Source organism: Protopterus annectens, chromosome 9.part0 (assembly GCF_019279795.1).
Source record: "Protopterus annectens isolate FY-2018-M chromosome 9.part0, PAN1.0, whole genome shotgun sequence".
NCBI lineage: Eukaryota > Metazoa > Chordata > Ceratodontiformes > Protopteridae > Protopterus > Protopterus annectens.
In genome coordinates, this window is record NC_056743.1 from 163,745,256 (window position 1) to 163,764,968 (window position 19,713).

At 43.0% G+C, this 19,713-nt stretch overlaps 1 protein-coding gene across 1 annotated transcript in view; it reads right to left on the minus strand.

Annotated features, from left to right (window-relative positions):
• The window catches only part of LOC122810504, a 947,661-nt gene that overhangs the window by 119,191 nt on the left and 808,757 nt on the right, over positions 1-19,713 (minus strand). The window contains exon 8 of the mRNA XM_044082086.1: positions 17,832-18,161. Coding sequence (XP_043938021.1) covers positions 17,832-18,161 — 330 coding nt within the window. The remainder of the gene's footprint in view (positions 1-17,831; positions 18,162-19,713) is intronic.

The following is a 19,713-nucleotide window of genomic DNA, read 5'->3' on the forward strand; positions in this document are numbered from 1 at the left end:
GGTTGCTGTCCCTTCTTCCATGACGTCAGGTCATCAGGGGTATAAAACATGCAGCCGGCGCCATTACATCAGTTTTTCTTGCCCCAGATGTCAGGTGCCCCCCCAAATGGGGAGCAAATAAAATTAAAAACACAAAAAATATGCCTCCAATCCCAAAAGCAAATAACCAAAAGGGCTTTTAAGCATAGTGAAAGAAAGTAGAGATATAGCCAGAGAAAAGTAGGGGACTGGAGGGAGGGTAAACAGGACTGCAACAGTGAATACACTCCAACATCTACATTTATGGTAAGTGTACACAAAGTACAGTTTTGTACCTACCATAAATGTAGATGTCCGAACAGGATAGCATCTGCAGTCCTTACAAATGGGTTGTCCTGTCGTCAGGCAGCCCTTCGGTCGGCCGGATTCCAAAGTCTGGGTCTGGCCTCGGCTGGTGTCGCACTTCACCCGACGTTATCTCTGCTGGTCTTCGGGTATAAAGGCATCAGCCGACGCCATTTTCCTCAGTGTTTCTTGCTCCAGATGCCAGTTGCCCTCTTGGAAAGCTAAATTTTTGGGTAAATGCCAATGTTTCCAAAAAAGTAGAAGGCAAACACAAAAAAAAAAACATGTATGTACATATATACAAACAAATACACCATAAGAGATCCCCCCCAGCTAGCTATTAGGTGGGTAAATACCCTAGGAGTACCACAGAGGGGCAGGAGGGTGGGTAATCCTGACTGCAGATGCTATTCTGTTCGGACATCTACATTTATGGTAGGTACAAAACTGTACTATGTCCTTCAAGGATGCATCTGCAGTCCTTACAAATGGGTAGAATACCATAGCCAAACTAGGGGAAGAGGAAGATGAATTATGGTGTAGTTAGGATCCCTTGCAAAACAGCAGTGGCAAACCCTGCTCGGGATCTAGAGTATAGAGGTAAGTTATAATGCTTGGCAAATGTATGCACGGAGGTCCAAGTAGCAGCCTCAATAATGTCCTTGGTAGCCACTCCTCGTAAGAAAGCTGTGGTAGTGGCTGTAGCCCTTGTAGAATGAGGCCTTATGTTCTGTGGAATTTGCTTTCCATGGTAGGAGTAACAGAATCTTATGCAATTTCCTATCCACTTGGAGATTGTCTGTTTGGAAATTGCTTTTCCTTCCCTTCCTGTTGCATAAGCTACTAGAAGCTGGTCAGTTTTTCTATTGCCCTTGGTTCTGTCCAGCTAGTAGCGCAACTGTCTATGTACATCCAAGGTATGCAGCAGTCTTTCCCCCCTGTTCTGTGGATTGGGGAAGAAGGTAGGTAGGTGGATTGCCTGGTTTAGAGACACTCTGGATACCACCTTAGGCATAAATGTAGGATTAGTTCTCATGGACACTATCTTGATGGAAGATTAGGAAGGGTTGTACTGCCATTAAAGCCTGTAGTTCCGAAACCCTTCTTGCTGAAGTAATTGCCAGTAGGAAAGCAGTTTTCCAGGATAGGTGTTGAAGATCTGCTGTTGCTGCTGGTTCGAATGGAGGGAGTGTCAATTTTTCTAGCACAAAGTTCAAGTCCCATGCTGGTAATGGTGGTTTCCTAGGAGGTTTTACATTCTTGATTCCTCTGAGGAACTGCCTGAGTAGAGGATGTGAGAAGACAGGGGGATCGAAGCTGTATTCTGCAGAAATAGCTGATGCATGTATCTTGATGGAGGAATAGGACAGGCCTGTATGGAGAAGCTCTGCCAAATACTCCAGGATGTTGGAAATATCTATCTTTGACGCATCTTTCCCTCTTTCAGTACTCCAAATGACAAACCTTTTCCATTTTCCTGCATAGTTCCTTCTTGTTGAAGGTCTGCGGGCCTCAAGGATAATGTCTTTAACCCTTTGGGATAAATCTGGGTTAGTTGCTCTTATGTAATGTTCCAGGCAGTCAGTTGCAGAGTTTTCAGGTTTGGATGCAGGATGTTGTAGTCGCTCTGAGTTAACATCAAAGGAATCAGGGTAGTGTCCACGTTCCCCGAGACATGCCCCTCAGCAATGGATACCAATGTTGTCTTGGCCAATTTGGAGCTATCAGAATTATCCTTGGGCGTTCCTCTTTGATTTTCAGTAGTACCTTGTGCATCAAAGGAAGAGGTGGAAATGCATATGCTGTCAGGCCTTTCCAACTGAAGGATAGAGAGTCCACCTTCCAAGCAAGTGGGTGGTATGTCCTTGTGCAGAATTTCTTGAGCTGGTGATTGAGTGGGGATGCGAATAGGTCTATTTGTGGCATTCCCCATTTCTTTGTGATGGCCTTGAAGATGTCCGGGTGTAGCATCCATTCGTGAGCATCCGAGGTAGTTCTGCTTAACATGTCTGCTAGGATGTTTTCTTTTCCCGGTACAAATATTGCCTGTAACTGAATGTTGTAGCTCAGAGCCATATTCCATAGGTCCAGAGCCATTCGACATAGGGGGTATGAATGAGTGCCTCCCTGTTTGTTGATGTACCACATGACTGTGGTGTTGTCTGTTCTTATCATCAATTGGCCTGCTTTGAGGAATGGTCTGAAATTCTGGATTGCTAGTTTTACTGCCAGCATTTCTTTTTGATTTATGTGCAGGTGCAGCTGATCTGGAGTCCATAAGCCTTGAATGCATTTGTCCAGCATGTGGGCCCCCCAACCTAGGTCTGAGGCGTCCGTTGTGATGGTTTGGCTTGTTTGAATGTTGTGGAAGGACAAACCTGGGTTTGACTGGCATGCTTGAGCCCACCATAGGAACTCTTGTTTCAGGCATGGGATTAGTGGTATTTCGGTTTCTAAGCTGTGCCTGTGTTGAGACCATAAATTCTTTAGGTACCACTGTAGCTTTCTCATATGCAGTCTGGCATGGGGGACCAGGATTATGCAGGATGCCATGAAGCCCAAGGCCTGCAGTACTTTCCTTGCTGTTAGTTTGTTCTGCTTTGTTAATGCCAAGAAGTAAAGAGGAAGTTGTTCTTGTTTTTCTGCAGTTAGGAATGCCATCTGTTTTACTGTGTCCAATTCTGCACCCAAGAATGTTCTTGTTTGGGATGGTATCAGTCTTGACTTTTTAAATTGACTGTGTATCCCAGGGCTTGTAGTAAGCAAATGACTCTTTGTAAGTCTTGTGTCAGCTTGCTTTTGTTGTCCGCTTGTATCAGGCAGTCGTCCAGGTATGGGTAAATTTGGATTCCCTGTAGCCTGCAATGAGCGATTACTGATGCCAGGCATTTCGTGAACACTCTGGGCAGTAGATAAGCCAAAGGGCAATGCTGAGAATTGATAATGCTCTGATCCTGCAAGAAATCTGAGGTATCTTCTGCAATTTGGTCGTATGGGGACGTGCAGGTATGCCTCCTTGAGATCTAGAGTTACCAGCCAACACTCCTTGCCCAGCATGGGAAGAAGTTGCTGTAGGGTCAGCATTTTGAATTTTGGAACAATGATGAATGTGTTTAAAGCAGACAGGTCGAGAATAGGTCTCCAACTTTTCTCTTTTCTTGGTACTAGGAAGAGTCTGGAGTAAAATCCTTTGCCCTGTTCTGTAGGTGGTACCCTTTCCACAGCTCTCATCTTTGTTAATTGAGCTATTTGTTTTAGAGCTTCTGTCTTTTGATTTGGTGGTAGGTTTGGCATTCCTCTTTTTACTGGTAAGGTGTGGAAATGAAACCTGTAGCCTTGGTCTATAGTTTGCAAAATCCACTTGTCTCTTGTGATATAGTGCCAATTTGTTGAAAATAAGGCTAACTTTCCGCCTAAGGGTGCTGCTATTTGTTCCCTGGTAGGCGGTGTCAGAGCCAAGTCACTGTGATTGTCCTGTTGCAGTGGCAGTGGTTGTGTCTGTGCCTCGTAGGTTATTGCCTTGCCACTGGCGTCCTCTCTGTAGGCACCTCCTCTGGATTGATTTCTGCCTCTGGAACGTCTATTCCTGCCTCTCTGAGATTTAGAGGAGTCTGGAAAGGACCAATTCTTGGAAGGCCAGTTCCTGCTAAACCTTGGGGGCTGAACCTGTAAGAAATCTTTAACTGTTTGTACAGATTTTGCCTTCTCTTCCATTTTCTTCATTACTTGTTGGGCAGGAGGACCAAATAGAATGACCTTATCCATAGGAGCATCTAATAGCTTTGTCTTAACATGATCCAGCAAGACCTGTTCTTTCAACCATGCATGCCTTCTTATAACTGTGCCAGTCATGGCTGATCTAAATTAAGCCTCCAGTGCATCATAGCCACATTTTAAAGAATGGTTACTAACCTGCTGAATGTTATTCACCATTTCTAAAACATATTTCTTATCTAAAGAATCATCAGAGGACAGTTTCTTAGTTAACTGATCAAGCATAAACTCTTGGTATTGGATCATATGAAACTGACAGTTCAAAGCTCTAGCTGACAGTGTAGCAGAGGTGTATACTTTTTTACCCCATCTCTCTAAGGACCTGGATTCCCTTTCAGAAGGGAGAGGGTTTTTCGCTGAGGTCGAAGCTACTGCCTTAGGCCCCTGGGAGATAGTCTCAGGATCTGCAAGAGGAGCCTTGTATAAGTGGTGATGAGTGTCCGGTACCCTGTAAAACCTATCGGGCTTGGCAGGGGCTGGAGGTAAAGTATCAGGAGCAGTGCAAGCATCATTAAATGCATCATCCACAACAGGAAGAACTGGAGGTATAGCTAAGGGCCTATGTTGCGGTAAGTGTAGAAAGGTCCTAAGCCTTTTTCTTGAATCTGAGAAATCTTGTCCCTGCCATTGGAATTGCTCTCTCATGGCATGTAAGGTTTCCCCAAAGGAAAATTCCTCTGGTGGAGAGGCAGAAGGTATAGATTCTTCAACATCGGAATCTTCATAAGTAGAAAAAGGAGCCTCTGGATGGTCTGTATTGTCTGAATCATCAGAAGAGTCATCTGAGGACACTGGCTCAGGGGGCTCTGCTCTAAGTCTCTTTTCTGGAGGTTGAGAGGCCCTGTCTGGGTGAGATTGGGATCCCCTTATTAAAGAGATGAGATCCTCTGCCAGAGTAAGCATTTGGGAACTGGAACTGGGCCTGTGAGAGGGGGGCTTAACAGGCACAGACTTAGCAGTTTTGGCTGCTTTAGCCCTGGCAAAGGCCTTTATAGACATGGCTGCAGGAGGCCTAGCAGCACCACGTGCTGGGGTAGAGACATCCAAAGGGATGGTGTCCGATAATTCTAGAGAAACCACATTAGTAGGCAAAACTTCAGAGGCCGATTCAACTAGGGTAGCAGGGGCCTCGGTAGTAGTCATGGATTCGGCTGAAGATTGATCCGTTTGCTCGGTTTCGGCCGAAACCGAGACACTCGCGGTTTGCTTAACCGTGGTTTCGGCGAAACCGCGGACCGCAGTGTCGGTCTTTTCTTTGCGTTTAACAATTTGAGAAGGCGGAGGATCGGACGGCATAATGTACGCAAAATCTGAGCGAAAAACTGTTCAGCAAACTCCGACCCGGCCTAAGCGTTCGTCGGTTGAAGGAAGCACAGGCTAAACAGGCTGCTACGACGTGGTCTGGGCCTAAACAAGGTAAGCAGTAAGAGTGGAAATCTTTATGAGGTATTTGTTTCCCACAAGTTAAACAGTTATTCACTTTTTCTGACATCGGCTGAGGCAAGAAAGAGTCCCCAACGGGTACTTAGCTTTAGAAGTCTTGAGTAGTATTCGGTAGTAGTAATCTCTGGATCTGACCGACCGGCACTTGCGAACAGCTTCTGCTTGGCCACGCGGCAAGAAAGACTGAGGAAAATGGCGTCGGCTGATGCCTTTATACCCGAAGACCAGCAGAGATGACGTCGGGTGAAGTGCGACACCAGCCGAGGCCAGACCCAGACTTTGGAATCTGGCCGACCGAAGGGCTGCCTGACGACAGGACAACCCATTTGTAAGGACTGCAGATGCATCCTTGAAGGACATCTGCACTATATTCTTCATGTTTCACTGTTACAGTCATTACATTTGGGTAGATTCCCAAAACTATGGTTGGGTGGAGGGAATTATACAGCATTAGGACCAGCTATAAGACCCTGCAGGACAGCAGTGGCAAGGCCAGCTCTGGATTTAGATAAAAGTGGTAAATGGTAATGTTTGGTAAACGTATGAAATGAGTTCCAGGTAGCAGCTTCTAGAATGTCCCTGGTAGGAACACCTCTGAGAAAGGCTGTAGAAGTAGATGCAGCCCTGGTGGAATGGGATCTGATCCCCTGGGGGATAGTTTTTCCATGCCGTATATAGCAGAAATGAATACAATGGCTTATCCATTTGGAAATTGTTTGCTTTGAAATAGTCTTTCCTTCTGTCCCTGCAGCAAATGCCACCAGCAGTTGTTCAGATTTTCTTTGAAATTTTGTCGTGTTTAAGTAAAATCTAAATTATCTGTGTACATCCAATGAATGCAGAATCCGCTCCCCCTTATTCTGTGGATTGGGAAAGAAAGTCGGCAAATGAATGGTCTGAGTAAAAGCCACACTGGATACCACCTTAGGCATGAAGGATGGATTGGTCCTGAGAGATACCCTGTCCGCATGAAAAATGATGAAAGGTTCCACTGCCATAAGAGCCTGTAATTCGGAAATCCTTCCAGCTGAAGTGACTGCTAAAAGGAAAGCTGTTTTCCAGGAGTGAAATTTTATGTCTGCAGTAGCAGCTAGCTCTAAAGGAGGGAGAGTGAGCTTTTCCAATACAAAATTGAGGTCCCAGGCAGGGGTTCTCCTAGGTGGTCTTAAGTTTTTGGCCCCTCTGAAATACTGCTTTAACTGATGAGAGAAGAGGGGAGGTTCTGTGTTGTAATGAGCTGTGCAGAGAACTGGTAATGCAAGTAGCCTGCTTTGAAGTGGAGGTATCTTCTGCAAGATCCCCTGGCAGGGATATGCAGGTAAGCCTCTTTTAAATCTAAAGTTGCCAACCAGGCATCTTTGCCTAGCATAGGAAGTAACTGGTGAAGAGTCAGCATCTTGAATTTTGGAATGTCCAGAAAGGTGTTTTGAGTAGATAAGTCCAGAAATGGACGCCATGATTTGTCTTTTCTGGGTACCAGGAAAAATCTTGAATAGAAACCTTGTCCCTTTTCCTCTTCTGGTACTGGTTGAATAGCCCCCATGCTCATCTGGAAAAGTACTTGCTTCTGGGCCTCTGCCCACTGATTTGGTGGCAGGTCTGGCCATCTATTTGGAATTGGCAACGTGTGGAAATGAAATCTGTATCCCTGGGATACTATATTTAAAACCCATTTGTCTTGCGTTATAAGTTGCCAGTTTCTTGCATGAAGAGCCAGCTTTCCCCCCAAGGGGCAGCTAAAAGGTAAGTGTTTGGTAAGTGTAAAGGGAAGTCATCGAGACTGCTTACCATAGGGAGGTGTCTTGCTGTTTCCAGATTTGGAAGAGGAGGCACCCCATTGTTTTATTCTGAAAAGTCCCTTGTGACTGAAACCTGGAGCCTTTGGAATGTCTGGGTTTGACATGAGTGGCTCTTGAAGGAACAGTTCTCAGCAGGCCAGTGCCTACTAAATCTTGGAGGTTGCACTTGTAAGAAATCTTTCACAGTTTACACAGATTTAGCTTTATCTTCCAACTTTTTTAAAACTTCTTCAGCCTTATTACCAAAGGGACGGTCCTGTTGTAAAGGAGCATCCAACAATTTTGCTTTAACATGATCAGGCAGACTTTGCTCTTTGAGCCAAGCATGCCTTTTTAGCACAGACCCAGTTACAGCAGCCCTGCAAGAGGTCTCCAAAGAATCAAACCACATTGCAAAGTATGTTTTCCAACTTGCTCAGCTGAATGCAATAAATCATGTAAATCTCTATTTTCCACACAGTCAGAAATTAACATCATTTTCTGTTTAAGCAGTCCCATGAAATGCTGTTGATATTTTAGCATATGAGCATATGTTTAAAGCCCTGACTGCCAAGGTTGCAGAAGTGTAAACCTTCTTACCTCATCTATCCAGCGCCCTAGAATCTCTATCAGAAGGTGTAGGATTTTTAGCAGTAGAAGCCTTACTGCCCCTGGGACCCTGAGAAATGGTTTCAGGATCTGCAACAGGATTTTTGAAAATAAATTTGTGGGAGTCAGGAACTCTGTAGTATCTGTCTGGCTTACAAGGAGACAGAGGCAGAGAATCAGGAACCATACTAGATTCTGAAAAAACATCATCAACAATGTCTAGAACAGGAGGTATCGCCAAAAGCCTATTCTGAGGACGAAGAAGAAAATCCCCAAGTCTCTTTTTAGATTCAGAGAAATCCTGAGTTTCCCAGTGGAAATCTTCCCTTAAGGAATGTAAAGTTTCCCCAAAAGAAAAATCCTCAGGGGAGAAGCAGAAGGAATGGAATCTTCTGCATCACAGTCCTCATAAGTAGGTATAGACAATTTCTGGTCATTAGAAGAGTCAGAAGAAATAGAATCCTCTTCAGAAGATTCATAATCAATGTCTTGCCTAGGCCTCTTGGGGGGGGGGGGGAGTTGCTACCCCTGATCAGAGTAATTAAACCTTCAGCCATTTTGATCATTTGTTTTTTAGGCATAGGGGCCTGCACATGTGGCCCAGGCGTCTTTTTTTTAGGCATAGGTCGAGATTTTGGCCTTAGTTTTGAAGAAGGCGTTGGTCAAATATACAAATCTGTAGGTTTGAAAACACCCTCAGAAGACTGTGCCTGCACAGCGGCTCTGGACCCATCCAAGGTAGAGACATCTGCGGGTTCCATAATTGAAGCATCTCACGGCACACCGGACTCCGAATGGGTCTCAGTAGAGGCCTGGGAATCAGAAGTAGCGGGTATCAGGGGCTGCGAAAGTGCCTCACTGAGTACCGGCAAACTGGCAACTGGCTTAGAAGAGTCGTCGGCAGTTTTGGACCTCAATGGTCTGTCTCTGTCTTTTTCTTTGCATTTTTTAGGGATTCAGGCAGTCGGATTGCTAACCAACGACATTTCTGGATAATTAAAGCGTGAGCCAAAATATTTAGAAGCAAAAATGTACCAACGTTTGATAGTGCATTGATTAAATAAAGCACAAAACCGACAGCAAGGTACTTTGTGGTCAGGGCCTAGGCAAGGAATACAGTACAAATGAAAATCCTTATGAGGTATTTGCTTCTGTAAGGAGCAAGAAAAAGTTTCCCCAACGGGGTACTTCGTTTTTTAGCTGAAGACTTCAGATCTGAAACTCGAAAACGAAAATTTCAGGAGTCGGCCAACCGGCACTTGCGAACTGCTTCTGCTTCGGGCACCGTGCGGCAAGAAAGACTGATGTAATGGCGTCAGCTGCATGTTTTATACCCCTGACGACCTGACGTCAAGGAAGAAGGGACAGCAACCGATGCAGGACCCAAGACTTTGTTAATCAGGCCAACTGAGGGCAATCTGCCAGCAGATTACCCAAATGTAATGACTGCAACAGTGAAACACGAAGAACATCAGCAGCCCTGTAGGAGGCCTCCAAAGAATCAAAACCACATTGCAAAATATGTTTTCCAACTTGTTCAGCTGAATGCAATAAATCCTGTAAATCTTTATTTTCCACAGTCAGAAATCAACATAATTTTCTGTTTAAGCAGTCCCATGATATGCTGCTGATAGTTTAGCATATGGAATTGACAGTTTAAAGCCCTGATTGCCAAGGTTGCAGAAGTATAAACCTTCTTACCCCATCTATCCAGCACCCTGGAATCTCTATCAGAAGGGGTAGGATTTTTAGTAGTAGAAGCCTTAATGACCTTGGGGCTTGGAGAAATGGTTTCAGGATCCGCAACAGGATTTTTGAAAAGGAATTTGTGGGAGTCAGGAACCCTGTAGTATCTGTCTGGCTTACAAGGAGCCAGAGGCAGAGAATCAGGAGCCATGCTAGATTCTGAAAACAAATCATCAATAATGTCCAGTACAGGAGGTATAGCCAAAGGCCTATGCTGAGGAAGAAGAAGAAAATCCCTAAGCCTCTTTTTGGATTCAGAAAAATCCTAACTTTCCCAGTGGAAATGTGTCCTTAAGGAATGTAAAGTTTTCCCCGAAAGAAAAATCCTCAGGGGGAGAAGCAGAAGGAATGGAATCCTCTGCATCAGAGTCCTCATAAGTAGATACAGACAAATCCTGTTCATTGGAAGAGTCAGAAGAAATAGAATCCTGTTCAGATGATTCATAGTTAGGTTCAGCCCCAGGCCTCTTTGAAGTTGGGGGATGGCTACCTTTGATTAGAGTAATTAAATCTTCAGCCATTTTGATTTGTTTTTAGGCATAGGGACCTGCACATGTGGCCTAGGTGTCGGTCTTTTAGATATAGATCGAGATTTAGGCCTTAGTAATGAAGGTGGAGTCGATTTAATATGCAAGTCTGTAGGCCTGAATACACCCTCAGAAGCAGGTGCCTGCACAGCGGCTCCAGACCCATCCAAGGTAAAGACATCCGCGAGTTCCATAATTGAAGCATCTCGCGGCATACCGGACTCCAAATGGGTCTCAGTAGAGGCCTGCGAATCAGAAGTAGCAGGTACCAGGGTCTGCGAAAGCAACTCACTGAGTACTGGCGAACTGGCGACTGGCTTAGGGGAAGCATCATCGACAGTTTTGGACCGCAATGGCCTGTCTCTGTCTTTTTCTTTGCGTTTTTTAGGTATTTCGGTAGTCAGATTGCTAACCGACGTCATTTCTGGATAATTAAATCATGATCCAAAATATTTAGAAGCAAAAATGTACCGACGATGGATAGTGCGTTGATTAAATAAAGCACAAAACCGACAGGAAGGTACGTCGTGGTCAGGGCCTAGGCAAGGAACACAGTACAAGTGAAAATCCTTATGAGGTATTTGCTTCCCACAAGTAATACAATTATTAACTTTTACTGACATCAGTAAGGAGCAAGAAAAAGTTTCCCCAATGGGGTACTTAGCTTTTTAGTTGAAGACTTCGGTTTTGAAACTCGAAAACGAAAATTTCAGGAGTCGGCCGACCGGCACTTGTGAACTGCTTCTGCTTCGGGCACCGCACGGCAAGAAATACTGATGTAATGGCGTCGGCTGCATGTTTTATATGCCTGACGACCAGACAACATGGAATAAGGGACAGCAGCCGACGCAGGACCCAAGACTTTGTTAATCAGGCCGAATGAGGGCAACCTGCCAGCAGATTACCCAAATGTAATTACTGCAACAGTAAAACATGAAGAGCCATCCACACTGCAAAGTATGTTTTGCAACTGGTTCAGTGGAATGCAATAAATTCTGTAAATTTTAATTTTCCACACAGTCAGGAATCAACATAATTTTCTGTTTAAGCAGTTCAATAATATGCTGTTGATATTTTAACATATGAAATTGGCAGTTTAAAGCCCTGATTGCCAAGGCTGCAGAAGTATAAACCTTCTCACCCCATCTATCCAGCGCCCTAGAGTCTCTATCAGAAGGGGTAGGCTTTTTAGCAGTAGAAGCCTTAATGCCCTTGGGCCCCTGAGAAATGGTTTTGGATCTGCAACAGGATTTTTGAAAAGGAACTTGTGGGACTCGGGAACCCTGTAGTATCTGTCAGGATTACTAGGAGCTGGAGGCAGGGAATCAGGGGCCATACTGGATTCCGAAAACACATCAACAATGTCTAGTACAGGAGGTATAGTCAAAGGCCTATGCTGAGGTAGAAGAAGGAAATCCCTACGCCTCTTTTTTGAATCAGAAAATTCCTGACTTTCCCAGTGGAAATGCTCCCTTAAGGTATGTAAAGTTTTCTCAAAAGAAAAATTCTCTTAAGTAGGTATGGACAAATCCAGGTCATTAGAAGAATCAGAAGAAACAGAATCCTGATCAGAAAATTCATAATTAAGCTCAGCCCTAGGCCTCTTGGTGGTGGTGGTGGGGGGGGTTGACTACCCCTGAGTAGAGTAATTAGATCTTCAGCCGTTTTGATCATTTGTTTTTTAGGCATAGGGGCCTGAACATGTGGCCTGGGCATCGGTTTTTTAGACATAGATCGAGATTTAGGCCTTAGTAATGAAGGTGGAGTCGATTTAATATGCAAGTTTGTAGGCCTGAATACACCCTCAGAAGCCGGTGCCTGCACAGCGGCTCCAGACCCATCCAAGGTAAAGACATCCACGGGTTCCATAGGTGAAGCACCTTGCAGCATACCGGACTCCGAATGGGTCTCAGTAGAGGCCTGTGAATCAGAAGTAGCGGGTATCAGGGGCTGCAAAAGCGCCCGAGTACCGGTGAACTGGTGACTGGCTTAGGAAAAGTGTTGTCAGCAGTTCTGGACCTCGGCGGCGTGTCTCTGTCTTTATCTTTGCATTTTTTCGGAATCCCAGTAGTCGGATGGCTAACCGATGACATTTCTGGATAATTAAACCGTGAACCGAAATATTTAGAGGCAAAACTGTACCAACAACGGATAGTGCACTGATTAAATAAAGCACAAAACCGACAGCAAAGTACATCGTGGTCAGGGCTTAGGCAAGGAATACAGTATGAATGAAAATCTTTGTGAGGTATTTGCTTTCCACAAGTAATGCAATTATTAACTTTTACTGACATCGGTAAGGAGCAAGAAAAAGTTTCCCCAACAGGGTACTTAGCTTTAAGTTGAAGACTTCGGTTCTGAAACTCGAAAACGAAAATTTCAGGAGTCGGCCGACCGGCACCTGTGAACTGCTTCTGCTTCGGGCACCGCACGGCAAGAAAGACTGATGTAATGGCGTTGGATGCATGTTTTATACCCCTGATGACCTGACGTCATGGAAGAAAGGACAGCAACTGACGCAGGACCCAAGACACTGTTAATCAGGCCAACTGAGGGCAACCTGCAAGCAGATTACCCCAAATGTAATGACTGCAACAGTGAAACACGAAGAACATCCACTGTAATAGGCTTCACCAAAATATTTAGTTACAAATCATTAAGACAGTGAAAGTCAATGTAAAAGATAACACAACAGCATTAGATATCTATCTGCACAGCTGCTGAACCTGGGTTGCAAAAGATACTTGCCAACCTTCAGCTTCAGTACAATAAAACACATACCTTTGTGTAATACCAGGACTTAATACCAAACACTTAAAGGAAATTGAAGCAAACTGATTACAAAGGGATGGAAGGAGAATTTTTTTTACAACCAGCAATCTAGCATAAATTGGTCTGTTTCACATCTGAAGCACATGACCTACTAGGCACAAAATAAACAAAAAAAAAAAAAAAAACGCCCAACTTCATAGTCTTCACATCTTGAAATTTAAGTACAGAATTGTTTTCTGGGGTCCGTGCAGTATAGCATCCATTTCTCTAATATTTAGGTTGGAAATAAGTGAAATACATTTGTGTATTTTTTTGGCTTACCCTTAGACCTCACCTGATGGCTCCAATCATCCTATCTGTTCCAAGAATATGAGAGCCAGACATTCCTGGGCTGAGAGTCCTACAGATGACTTTTTTTGCCCAGGAATACCAATCAGCCATCCTATCATGGCAATAGTTAGGTTGCAGAGAATGGGCCAGCTTGTTGGCACTGTCTGATAGCCTAATTTCTCACCTGGAAGCACCCCCTCCCCATGCCCCCTCAGCTCTTTACAGCTCCCTACTGCTATCTTCTGATGGGAAGCATGCTTCATCATATTGATTATTCCTTGATTTTTGAATGTGAATGTACTCAGACAGTGTCTGTTCAGTAGGCTAAGATTACAATGGGTGTAAAATCTAGTACTCCCATTAGATGCCAACCCTGTGGAATGCCAAAACTGCCTTCCTTCTACCAGAGTGGGAAAGTTATCAGTGGCTACTTACTCCCCTCCACCTGGCCACTCCTACACATACCCACACTACGTAATCAAACTAAGGTCACAAGTTGGCTCATGCTTTTAACTTATGGCATAATCTGTCATCATTTCATATGTAAAAGGAGGATCTGTAGCTAAAACCATTCTAACAATGTGGAACAGTGTCTACTGTTCAGAGTATGCAAAGCCTGAAACTCTGACTCTTACAGTTGAGGTAACAGCTACAAAGAATATTTTCCAAGATAAGAATATAGAAACAGAACATATAGGCTCAACAGGAAACTTTGGTATATTCATTTTATTTTGGAAATATTGGCAATCAGAAAAGATAGGTTTGTTTGGAGGATTAAGGTGAATTACACCCTGAAATCTTCACTACAGAATAAGAGACTTCTGCATTACACAGGACACAAACTTAATCTCAATGGAACTTAACTCTCTGCCTACTAAATGTAAAAGATACTGCAGTACAATGGGATGTTAAACCTGAAAAGTTATCAGCCTCTTGTCTACAGCATAAGGAAAATCCCTTACACTTAGATAAAAATCATCTTCTAGCAGAGTGTTTCCTAGCCTTCTGCAAAACCCATGTGAGATGAATAGAGGCTTCAGTTTCCAAGCCATGAGATGGAATGCCCTGAAAGCTAGATCTCAGGCCTAGTGACAAAAATTGGTCCATCTTTGTTGATACACAGTTGAACCCCAGTAGTGACAATCTTCAAAAGTAGGACACCATTGGCTTGTTTCTGCCTTTCAGTTTTTCTCTTACTCGTTTCAGATGATGTTTCTGTCATATCTGACAAATCTCCTTAGGTGTCTTCCACTGTCCCTTACCTTTGCATGACTTTTTAGACCCAACCCTCTGCTTTTTCAAACCTGTATAGTTCTTTCTAGTAAAGACCTGTAAGCTCTGAACACCTCGACTATGTCAGTTTTACTGATTTTGCAGTGTTTACAATTCTTAACATGCAACAAATCTAAACAAAATGAGCATTCAGTCATTAAAGGCTTTAAAATGGTCTATCACAAGGATATCTTCACTGACTTCAGAGGGAAGTCACTGCACTTCATCACTATCCAAAAACCCAGACAACATAAATTTAAATATTTTAAAGTATCAATAACTATCCAGTGGAAATTCTCATACAGACTTTACTGGCAATCTACTTTGGAATGGAAAATGCAGTGAAGCAGTCGTTTTGAAATATCAGGAAGAAATGAAGATAGTATCCACCATTCCCATCAGTATGGCTTTAGAATGAGACCTGCACTAGCTCATGAAGGTGTTCTCGACTAATGAACATTTCAGGCTAGCTTAACTGTACAGCTAGGTACACAACTTATGCTTGACTGCAGGACAAAGTAACCCTCTTTTGTCTGCCCTTAAAGTTCATTTAGCATTCTACCTCCTGCCCATACTAAGCTCACTCTTCTTTTTTCTCCACCTCTCTAATGCCCTCCTGAATGCCTCTGTGGCTTTTCTATCCAGCATCCATTCTGACAGTTCACTCCATGGGTTTACAACCCCTTCTATGAAGATGCACGTCTCGAAATGTAAGAGTAAAAAATCCTTATATTCTACCATATGTGTCCCCTCCTCACACCTCTATCCTTCATGTTCAGAATAACTCCTTGAAACTCCCTGACAAAAACGTGGGCACCTACACTATTCCACCCTACTCTCTTACAACCTATAGGGACAAAAGCTCCAGCTTCTTTAGTTTCTGGTCAAATCCCTTTCCATCCATCTCACATACCTTCCAGGTAGCTTTCCTCTGGACTTCTCCCAGCATCTTGATGCCCCTTACATTGCAAGACATTCAGAACTGCACACAATATTCAAGATGTAACCTGGCCAGGGCTTTGTAGAAAGGAAGCATTAACACTTGTGCTCCTAGAGTCTGTCCCCTTGATGATACTTCCTAGCATTCTGTTTGTTTTTATTTGTCATCCTCTCTACCTGACCATATAGAAACCTCTGCAAGTCCAAATGTCCCTGCCACCAAACCCATCCTTGCAAACAGACAATGTTCTGGTGCCAGGAGGGTCATCCTTCTGAGGAAGCTCCTGCTCTGAGGAGGCCCTTCCTCCTTGTGCAGGCTTCTCTAAAGGGTTTGGTACATGATGGGCAGGAAGGCAGGTGAGATGGACCAGCACAGAAGTCTTCATGCTTATGTGAGAGGATTTTCCAGAATGTAAATCCCAATTCCCTTGTGCTGACATCACTATGTGGGCTGGGCAGGCAATGAGAGGGTCACATTTAGCGTGCGTCTCACACCCAGCCATAGGATGACCACAGCACCTCTGTTCCCCCTCTACGCCCTAGTAGGGAATCAATTCCTTTCAGTACCAGCCTTTGATAGAGCTTACTGGAGGATGATCAGCACAATCCTTCCCCTCCTAGGATATGCACACTTATCCTCCCTTGTTTCATTCAAGCATACAAGCCAGTAATCAAATGTGGGTCACCTGAGCTGTGAACAGGCCTTTATCGCTATGTGTCAGAGTAAGTGTTCTACTTAATATCACTGCCCTATTATTTTTCTCCTACATGCATAGTCTAGATGTGATCAATGCCCACAGACTCTTTCCTATCCTTTGGCATCAGCTGCACCCCATCCAGCGAATACTTCACATCAAGTTTGTCATGATATCAGTGCAGTACCCTGCATCTATCTGAGATGAACCTCATAGTACAGTGCCACGTTTCTACTTACTAGGTCAGCTTTTCCCTATCCTTCTTAGATTCTCTGCCCCTCATTCTTTCCTGCTGCACCATTTATTGTGTCAACAGCAGAAAGGCTGATTCCAGTATCTTAACTCATCAGTGAAACTTCCCCCAAATCAGCATAATTTACTGTTACAAATTCGCACACAATCACCTTGACTTTGTATTCTGAAAATTTTCTCCACTGTAAACTGCATTGTGGCATGGTCACTGTTAGCTAACGGTGCCTTCAGCTGTACCTCTAAGACCCCTTATTTCATCACTAGGGCTACATTCAGAATTTGTTTCTTTCTGGTATAGTCCTACACCAGACAAATGAATCCCCTCATGGTACCAGACCTCAATCAGTCCCTGCTTTGTTTCCATCTCAGTACTTACAATTTCTCTGTTTGCTTCTAAAGGCTTCAGATCTCCCAAAAGAATTACCCTCTTCCTCCTATTTCACACCTTTTTCTCTCCTCCAATCTTTCATCTTCATTCACTGAGGCATCTGGGGATGACAGTTCACTAGCTCTTCCTCTATTACAGCCATGGCACTTAACTAGATATAACTACCTTCTCATCTTCCTACTGTTTGATACTTTCTTTTTCCACAGCTTGCCACTCAGCTCTGCTCTCCTTTCTCTGCCATTCCTTAATATGCTACGCCCAAGCATCTTCATGTCCTACTCCCTCCTGTCAGCTTCACATGATTCTGTGATATCAGCAATATTTACACTCCCATAATGCACCACTGTCTGCAGCCCATCCATACTCCTTTTTCTGCAAAGTAATACTTCCCAGCCATGCCCTAACTTACAGCTGTACCTATGACAGGGTAAAGAGGTCTGCTTCTACGAAATCCCCCAGACCACCTTACTCACGTGTGCTAACCTTATCTGTCCCCAATCCTACACCTTAACTTATGAACACCCCTTTTCCGAACAGTACCACTTTAACTCTGTTCAAACCACTCAAAGTATGCTAGCTTTGTAGAAATATTTCACCTCACCACAGATATAAATATACAAGGAACAATTCTATATTTTCCCCCTGGAAATCTCTCCAAATATACTCTTAAACAGAGTAAGAGTGAGCAAGTTTGTGTGAAGACTAAACAGTTGACTATGCTTTTATCCTAGATGGCTTTGAACAATGTAAAGGACATCATCAGAGATTACATTTCAGTATCTGCGATGATTTTACTAACTAATGACTAATAATTTTGAGTTATGCATTAGGCAGTAAGGTGGCTAGTTAACAGCAACTGTTCAAAATACCCTAGATATCACACAATATGTGAATAAAAAGCTTGATAAAGAAGATAGCAATATAATATATAGAAGTGATAACTTAAAAAGTATGAACAAACAGTTAAAATGTGTCTACTTACCTGGAAAATGAAAAAAGTATGATTTTATTATTGGACATGTTAATGATGCATGTAAAACTTCAATTCTGATTTCACTGTTGTAATCATCCATGGCTGGTGTTAACCGAAGTTCAGGATAAAAGGAACGATTACTATCATCATGTTTGTTACACTCGTCTTCTCTATTACCACCTTCTCCCAGTTTATATTTTGTGCTGCCATCAATTTTGTACCAGATAAACTTGATAACTTGTGGGTAAAAATTACTTATCTGGCAAGATAGAATACATTCTTCTCCCAACACAGGCTGCTCAGGTTTGCACTGAATATCACTGACTTCAGGTGATGATGCTACATAGTAACAAGAGAACAGCATAATAGATAAAGTTAAGTGTAGAAATATATAATCAATGAGGACAAATAAACTACAGTTCAATCATTCAAAACTGAGGCAGTTTATTTGTTAATAAATTAATACACAGTCTAGACTGCACCTAATCCAAAACATTAAAATAAAATAAAAATCTTACCTTTACATTCAGGAACCTTTTGCTAACTGGTCCTAAGTCCCAAGCACTCACTATATCACATACATGGAATAAAAATTAATATACAATGACTGTCTATTAATATTCAAAAAGTAGTACGCTGACTGGTCAGCCCAACCAATGCGCCCGTTGCAAATCCGAGCATATACCAATGGAAAAACGTCTGGTCGCCCGGACTTATTCCATTAATATAAGCAAAAAATTTTCATTTTTATTTCACTTAAACAAAAAATAATAAACTTACAAAACTGGACACTTGAAACTAACGAAAGAGACGGGACACACAGAAATAACAGAATAATCAGGTACGTTATGCAAAACTAAAGAAATGTACTTGATAATCCTTTTATTTTCTATGTCCCGTCTCTCCCATACCTTCATAGTGTCCTGGTATTTTTTTTTAATTCAAAAAAATAAGGGGGGGCAACAGGATCATCCTTTCTCTGTTGCTTCCTATACACAGCAGCTGTCACACAGAGCTAATGTAGTGCGTAAGCATGGGAACAAAAGTCCCACACACATGTGCAGTACATCAAAAAAAGCAGCAGGATTTCCAAGGAAAGGGGAAGATCACAGAGCTGTCATACGACATTATTTAAAAAGAGTTCATAATTTTTTTTCTTAAATAATGTCACTGTATAATAACAATAACGGACTCCGTGGTGTAGTATACTGAAGATTTACCCACACCTGTCTTTGTTTAATCACTCAGGGTTCAATCTCTTGATTAAACCACTCCAGCTGTGGGTAAATCTGCAATATACCACACCAAAGTCATTTTTTTTAGTCCAGTTGTCATCCATAGATGTTTTTGCTTGACACTCAAGTAAATAAAAGAAGCACTAATGGAGGAAGATCGTCTCTCTCTTGCTGCTGATGCTTCCATTAATCAGCACTAGCTAGGTTGCACATTGCATCCTTTCTGAGGTTCACTATGAGAATATAAGTTTTGCATATTTTCCATTTTTTTTCTTTCATCCAAGTTTCAGCAATATCAGAGTTAGTATATACAACTTTGGGGTCTGGGGTATTTGCCCACCACATCAGGAGCTACAATGGGAAATGTTTTGCTCTGGGAGTGTCACTGTTCTGAGTTTAAGACCTTCCAAGTTTTGGGGCCTTTTGTTGTACATAATCACATTTTGACTAAATGACTCATGATAATTCATAATAGATCTTAAAAGATGACACCCAAATCAGTTTCCAATCTCAAGCAAAGAACTACTCTGGATCTCCTTCCTTGAATATCAATACACAACTTACTAAGGGAAGGATGGAAGACTGTCTTACTACCTTGAGGAATATATGAGAACACTGGAGGGGTTAATCTTTACATTGCATTCACCACAACCTAA